Here is a 7,738-nt window from a genome sequence, read left to right as displayed (position 1 = left end):
CAGATGTTTCAAACACTCCAAAGAGTTGGTCACTACTAAGAAAGTTGAAACCTGGGGCTCAGGAACACTTCTCTTGCAAATACAGCTATGGGCCATGCTATTTTTCTGTGTTTGAATAGTGATTCTTGGTGTGGAGTCCAGAGCTAAATAAGATTTGAAGAACACCATCCTGAGGATGCCTGTGGTGGAGATATAAACTCCAATCTTGCTGATGATTCATGAGTGTAGGGTACCAGTGTGCAGCCACAGCATAGTGATGTCTCAGTTAATCTGATTTTGAACTGAAAAAGTATTCAGGTGGGTTATTCCACATTCACTTTGATCATACCAGGCCCAATTCTGATATTCAGACTCCTGCTGAGTATGATCCGGCTGCACTACACTCCTATAGTTATTGATGAGACCGTTGTGTTGTGGACAATATCTGAATATGACATATAGTGACAGTACATGATTTTGCTTAGCAAAAAACAGCTAAAGCCTTTTCAAAAGAACATTTGTTATAGATATTAAACAACTTATAGAAATACTTTGACGTACTTATACTAAATATTATATATTGCCCTGGTTTTGGCTGGGATAGAGTTAATTTTCTTCCTCGTAGCTGGTATAGTGTTATGTCTTGGATTCAGTACCAGGAGAATGTTGATAACACACTGATGTTTTCAGTTGTTGCTAAGTAGTGTTTAGACCAAGTCAAGGATTTTTCAGCTTCTCCTGCCCAGCCAGCAAGAAGGCTGGAGGGGCACAAGGAGTTGGGAGGGGAACACAGCCAGGACAGCTGACCCAAATTGGCCAAAGGGGTATTCCAGACCATGGGACATCATGCCCAGTATTATAAGCTGGGGTGGGGTTGGCCTGGGGGGGTCGGTGCTTGGGCATCGGTCAGTGGGTGGTGAGCAACTGCATTGTGCATCACTTGTCTTTTCTTGGGTTTTATTTCTCTCTCTTTGTTATATTCCTTTTCATTACTACTACTACTATTATTATTGTTGTTGTTGTTGTTATTATTATTAAATATTACTTCTTACTGCAATTATTGAACTGTTCTTATCTCAACCCATGCATTTTACTTGTTTTCAATTCTCCTCCCCATGCCACCAGGGGCAGGGAGGAGTGAGCGAGCCCCTGTGTGGTGCCTAGCTGCTGGCTGGGGTTAAACCACAACGATGTATAAATTGCGTATGCCCTTTAAATACAGCATTCTTCGCAGTACTGAAAGTGATCTGGCCATACTGATTGATGTTAAAGTGGTGGTGAGAATTCCATTTTTTCCTTTTTTTTTTTTGAAAGTACTCTGATTAATAATGTTTATTGATTCTGTTCTGTCAAACTTAACTGAAATGGCAGCACAATTTTGCAAGGGAAAGACAAAAATCTGTCTCCTTCCACCAGTCATATACATGTTCTCTATTCTTACCTGGAATCAATGAACACTTAGAATGCCTAGTTTTAAAAAAACAGTTCTCTAGCAAATCTTTTCTAAGAGCAAGACAAGTAAACTAGGAAGAATAAAAGAAATGAACATTTTTTCCCTGTAACTTTATTTTCATATTGCTTAATTTTTTTTTTAAATATTTAAACAGTTATTAAAAGACAGAAATAGTTTCATTAAATTTAAAGCTGTTTTAATAATATCAAAGTGTAGCAACAAGATGATATTTTAAAGAGAAGATCTTTCTCACATATTCCTTAAGAAATTTACAGAATGTAGTATAAAGGGTAAACCAGTAAAATTCTGCCTTCAGACAACATCCATGCTGATTCCAGTAACCCCAAAGGAGTATAATAGAAGGACTCTCATGGCATTTCAGAAAGACATACAATTCTTCTCTCTTTCAGATTAATTTAACATTTGGTCACAGGGCAGATCTAGCTTTAAAAATGGAACAGTTGTTATTTTAACTGCATTTTCGATCTACAGGAAAGCGGCCCAAGTCTAGCAAAGCACTACAGAATACACCTGACTATAAGCACCCAAAAAGGCCTCTGAAAGCCACTTCTGTGGTGATTTGCTAGAATGAAGCCAGAATGAGTAGTCTTTTTCTTTTCTTGATCTTTTGCCCTTATTTTTTACAATAAAGGTAACATTGTACAAGAGAAAATCTTTGAGAATGGCTTGAGGAACTTGCAGAAAACAAAATCAGAAGAAAACTGCAGTTTAAAAGGGAATATTTTGCTGCTTGCCTACAGCCAGTTACCAGTCTCCTTTCTCTCAGCAAGTCGTTATTCTCAGAGCGCCAGGGCCAAAACTCCACAGGCTGGCAAATATCAGGGTAGAAACAATTGGAGTTTGCCATCCAAGGTGGCTGTGGTAAGCTGCAGTTCAAAAGAAAAGAACATATGGCTTTAATAGACATCCTTCCAGTGAGTGAAGTTTGCTTTAGGGCAACGAACTGAACGAAGATCATTAAAAAGATATTTAAAATACATCTATGTTAAGAGAACATATGAGTTGTTTCAAAAAAGGAACAACTTAACCTATAGACTCTTCTCAACCAAGCTAATCTGAAAATTCCATTTTACTTAGATTTTTCTTTTCCAACTATTTTCAAATTCATGTCAACATCCGCTAACACATCAACAGTCTGTAAAACTGAAGCATATGTTTAAACCACATAGAAAGTCAAATAGACATCACTGTGTATGACTCAAGAAGGGAGTGTGGAAGAAATAAGAAAGACCTGGAATAAATGAAGATGGAAAAATACTATGAATTAAATCAGGCATACCAAAAAATGAAGTTTTCTGATCTTTATTGGTGTTCAGTGTAGTATAAGAATTTCCTTTGTAAGAAAGTATGTTGAAAAGAGCTGCAAACCTTTATGAAGAGGCAAGTCTCGAAGACATGCACAAAGAGCTTTCAACTGCATTAGCTTTCTTTTACCAGTTCGTGCTGGGTTTGGCTGGGAGACGGTTCATTTTCTTCCCAGTAGCTAGTATGGGGCTGTGGTTTGGATTTGTGCTGAAAAGAGCGTTGGTAACACCGGGATGTGTTCGTTATTGCTGAGCAGTGCTTACACAGAGTCAAGGGCTGTTCTGCTCCTCACCCCACCCCACCAGTGAGGAGGCTGGGGGGGCACAAGGAGCTGGGAGGGGACACAGCTGGGACAGCTGACCCCAACTGACACAAGGGATTTTCCAGACCCTTTGTCATACTCATCAATAAAAGCTGGGGGAAGATTTGTGGTGGGGCCGCTGCTTGGGGACTGGCTGGGCATCGGTCAGTTGGTGGTGAGCAATTGTTTTCATTTGCATCGCTTGTCTTTCTTGGGTTTTATTTCTCTCTCTCATTATTTTCCTTTAAATTACATTATTATTATTATTATTATTATTATTATTATTATTATTATATTTCAATTCTTAAACTGTTCTTATCTCAACACACGTGTTTTCTCACCTTTACCTTTCCAATTCTCTTCCCCCATCCTGCTGGCAGGGGGAGTGAGTGAGCAGCTGTGTGGTGCTTAGTTGCCAGCTGGGGTTAGACCATGACACAGTTTCACAAAATCTTAATTATAAAATAAAAGCAAATACTATTTTCTGCAATTACTTCTACAAACAAGCACTTGAAAACCTGCTGTAGCTCAGAAAGTGATGATCTACAAATGGCACCTTTTTATTCAAGATGTTTACTCCTTACATATTAGGATTTACAGTTATTGATATCAGTGACAAAAATCTGAAGAGCTGGAACTAAAAACACATCTCATGCTCTAACCGGTTCATCTAGTTAACTTTTCTCATCCTCATTTTTCTTAATCTGTTCTTTGTTTGATGTGTTTATGCATTAGTTTTCTTCCTTTGGATAAAGTGGCTCTGTGGTCAATAAATTATCTTCTTGGCTTTGTATTCCCTCCTTCAGTATCTCCAGTGATGAATTCTTTTAATCTCTCAAAACTGTTATCTCCCAAGGCAGTGACTTTTGTTCTCTTATTTTCTTCTTTCTCACTCACACTTCTGTAATCTTAAAGTATAGGCTACCCAGAACCGTCTAATCTAATTCCTCTAACTGTATTTTTTCAAAGCTATGCAAGACTATTACATCTTTCCAAAGACTTCTATTAGCTCCTATCTATCTCTGTTACTTATTGGAAAGATGATATATCTATAAAATATCTAAGTAATGTATCCTTTCTAAGTTTCTGTACCCATTTATCTTGTGGGAAAAAAGAAAATGCTTTTATTATTATTTCATCTTATCACAAAACAACTGACCTAACCTAAGACATCAGAGATGGATTCTGTTCTAACAGAAGATTCATTATTACGGAGGTAATATAGAAACCTTGTTTAGTTTTCAACTGAAAATAAAATAATTGTAAACAAACTGAATTTTTACAATACCCAAGGGGGTCTTCTGGTCCATCTTCCTGCTCTAGGTGCAACCACTGAAAACATTAGAAGAGCTCAGCTATGGCTTTGTCTGGCTAAATATTGAAAAACTGCAAAGAAAGTGCCTTTTTTTTTTTTTTTCTTCCTTAAGGTCCAACCTGAACTCCAGAAACTGCAATGTGGGGTCAATCCCTCTTGTCATACCCTCTGACAGTACTGAAACACTGCTTGGCTTCCACCTGCTAAATGTTAAGTGTATTCCCTACACTACTATTACATTCTTCTTTCAGAGTCCTTCTGTTTTTATTATCCATTAAAAATTATCTTTCTACTCCATCTAACCACCTTCCACACTTTTGACAACACCAAACCACAGAATCATTGAAATGCCCACCTTCTGGCTTTCAGATCTCTCCTTGTTGGCCATGTGCTCCAAACCACTGATTGTCTCAAGTCCTCCTCCTTCCCTTTCCTTTTTTCCTGCTTTTTCAACCTGCTTTCCTTGGCAGTAGGTAAAAGAGGCTGCCTTTTGATTGCATCGTTCTCCTGAGAAGTGTTACACTCTATCTTGCCAGGGACAAAAGGAATATACCCTATATAGAGAGCCAGCAATTATTTTTTTTTAGTCCAACCAATGTTTTAAAAGCCTAATCAAAATAAATCAATTATTAGACAGTGAAAATGAAACTCATAATCCAAATAGTCCCTAATTATTACAGAAAAGTTTCATCAAAAATAGTTTTTGATGGGGTTGGTGAGTCACTAGCACCCTGATGGCAGGGATTTTCTTCCTCCTCAGACTGGGGTTCCCTTGGGTTATTTTTAGACATTACATGGGTTAATGCAGACCAGCTCTGCTCTTGTCCCATGGATTGAAAGTCTGTTGGCACACCGACTGCTTTCCTGGAGCTCATCGTTTGGTTTGACTTAATCAGAGACAAATCCAGTTTGGTAAGTAGGGACAACTAGGAGATTCACTTCAAAAGCACATTTCTGATCCAAACGAAATTGCTAATACACACTCATGGGGAGTCCAGTTCAGCCTTCAGATTTTAGAATACATTTCTATGCCTGATTGCTAAAAAAGCATTTTCATTTGTAAAAGTGGCATACTTTTTACAGAAGTGACTGAAGATAACTGCAGAACACCCATAACAACAGTTTTACAGTGTTGCATTTCAGATAGTATAGGCATTTTAATTAATAACAGTACAAAGTTAATTGCAATCTGTATTAACATACATCAAAAGAGCTACTAAAAATCTAAACTGTAGGACCCTTGAACTTCCTGAATTATTGCATTTAAGAGCTATCAAAATTGATGAATAAAGAATGTGCTCAGCTATATTTAGAATCCATAGAAATTTGAGTAAGATTTTAAAGAAAAAAAAGTTTAACTTATGCCAATATTACATTTCCAAAAAGTGCAAGCATGTTACCTCATTCAAACCCCTCAGCTCCCAAACATGCTACTCCAAAATTGTGTTTTAAATTATATTTGAAATCTCTATAGTAGTCAAGTCAATATACTACTTAAAATTAAAAAAAAAAAAATCTGTCTTACTACTACATATTAAAATTTTGGCATTAGTTCTGTGAATAATATGAAACCTATGTAAAGGTTACCTATGGGACAAACACTAGAACATTATAGAATATTAGAGGGCATATGAAAGCATGGACATTTTTCATATCGATGGATATATAAGTAGTGAAGAAAAGACCTGCAGGTAGGGCAGAGAAGGTGGCGTAGGTTTTGTGCATTTTAGAGCTTTTTACAGAAGCTTCAAGGTTTAGAAAGCACCTATGACATCTGGTGCCAGAACGGGGGGAGAACCGGTTCTTGAACACACTCCTTTATCTGACGGACTGCAGAAGATATTAAAGTTTACTGCAATCAAGTTAAAACAGTGACATGCAGTGTTGGAAGGCTGTCAGTTAACTAACAGAATGAATTTCAAGACATTGCCTACTGAATTTCCCTTTGTAATAACACAGTATGTATTTTTTTTAGAATTATCTTTGGAGGGTGGGTAATATGCTTCTGTAGTGATGCCACATAAAAAAACGTGCTGTAAATTAGAGACCTGGAGTTTTTTAAGCCACAAACACAAACAGTTGGCTTTGTATAGAAATGCATATAACAAATGTTTTGGTTTAATATTTCACACAACACGCTTATGTATAGACAGTGTAAGCTTTAAGACATATTATAGTCCAGGAAATAATAAGAATCAAAGCGATTCCATCTAGTTTCACATTACAGGCACATAAAAGGATTTTGCTTTCTTTTCGTTAGTATAAATAAATAAATATGCATAATATGCAAATAGAGATAAAATCTTGAAAAGGTCCACTAGCTGCACAGCAAAAAGTATCATCTTGCCAAAAATCCAGCATCTCAGCAGACCAGATGGGAATATAGTTTTTAGGGGTTTACTATTTTTAGTTTCCATTATTCAAACTATTCTTTGAAAATGAGAGGGCATGTGTAGAATCAAAACTGCCAGAAGCAGATGATGTGGACCAATATGTCTCTGTAATGTCATGCCTCGAGCTTCAAAAAGATAAAGAATTCTTCAGGTCAAGCTGTTATATATGATTTATAGGAATAGCTGCTACAAACTGTATTTTCAAAGCAGCAATCATGGTTCAGGGAAGCATCTATTTATGGTTTGGGTAGTCAGTTATTGTTCCCTTCATTTTCTTATGTGGTGTATACTGATATGATAGAAAAAAGTGATCAAATCAGAAATGAAAGTGTAACATACTGAGCTGTTATTTAGTAATACTTGCATATGAGACTGGAGAAATATTTACATATAAATAACCTAAATGTTTTTGAAGCACCAATTGCAATTCCAACTTTTGCACAAGAGCCTGCAACTGCTGACTGACCACTACGGAAGTTTAGAGCCTGTCTGCATCCCACCAGGTACTTGAGAGGTAAAATAAACATACCAAGTTTTTCTAATTTGACTTATACTTTGTTACATCTGCTTTTGAATGTCCTAGTGGCATTTTTACATTATAGACTTTAGTTGAAGAACATCTTTTTAACATTGTCTGAACTCCTATTCCACTTGTTACAGAGGCTTGCCATTGCCTGTGCTTCAATATACCAAAACCTAACTTAACAAGAAATACATGCTTTTCAAAGGAAATGCTAATTCATTGCACAGCTATCAAACAGCAGATGCAGTAAGTTTAGGGTTTAAAGTAAACTTCCATAGCCTTCTGGTCTATTAAATTAGCATATTTTGAAACTGGTCATATAGAACTGCTTCCCAACCACCACAGTTATTGTGCTGTGCAGTAATACACAGCAAACAATTGTTAAATTAAAAAAAAAAAAAAAAAAAAAAAGAACTACCTGGGGTTTTTTCCCCTCAAGTGATTTTGT

The 7,738-nt window shown here is 36.7% G+C and overlaps 1 protein-coding gene across 1 annotated transcript in view; it reads right to left on the bottom strand.

Moving 5' to 3' along the window:
* Nucleotides 1-1,637: 1,637 nt before the first annotated feature.
* Nucleotides 1,638-7,738, bottom strand: part of WDR27 (WD repeat domain 27) — a 132,362-nt gene continuing 126,261 nt past the window's right edge. Inside the window, exon 24 of the mRNA XM_069800816.1 lies at nt 1,638-2,319. Coding sequence (XP_069656917.1) covers nt 2,272-2,319 — 48 coding nt within the window. The 3' untranslated portion in view covers nt 1,638-2,271. The remainder of the gene's footprint in view (nt 2,320-7,738) is intronic.

Source organism: Haliaeetus albicilla, chromosome 13 (genome assembly GCF_947461875.1).
Source record: "Haliaeetus albicilla chromosome 13, bHalAlb1.1, whole genome shotgun sequence".
NCBI classification, from domain to species: domain Eukaryota; kingdom Metazoa; phylum Chordata; class Aves; order Accipitriformes; family Accipitridae; genus Haliaeetus; species Haliaeetus albicilla.
Note: the sequence above shows the minus strand (reverse complement) of the source record. Positions and strands in the feature narration are given on the sequence as shown.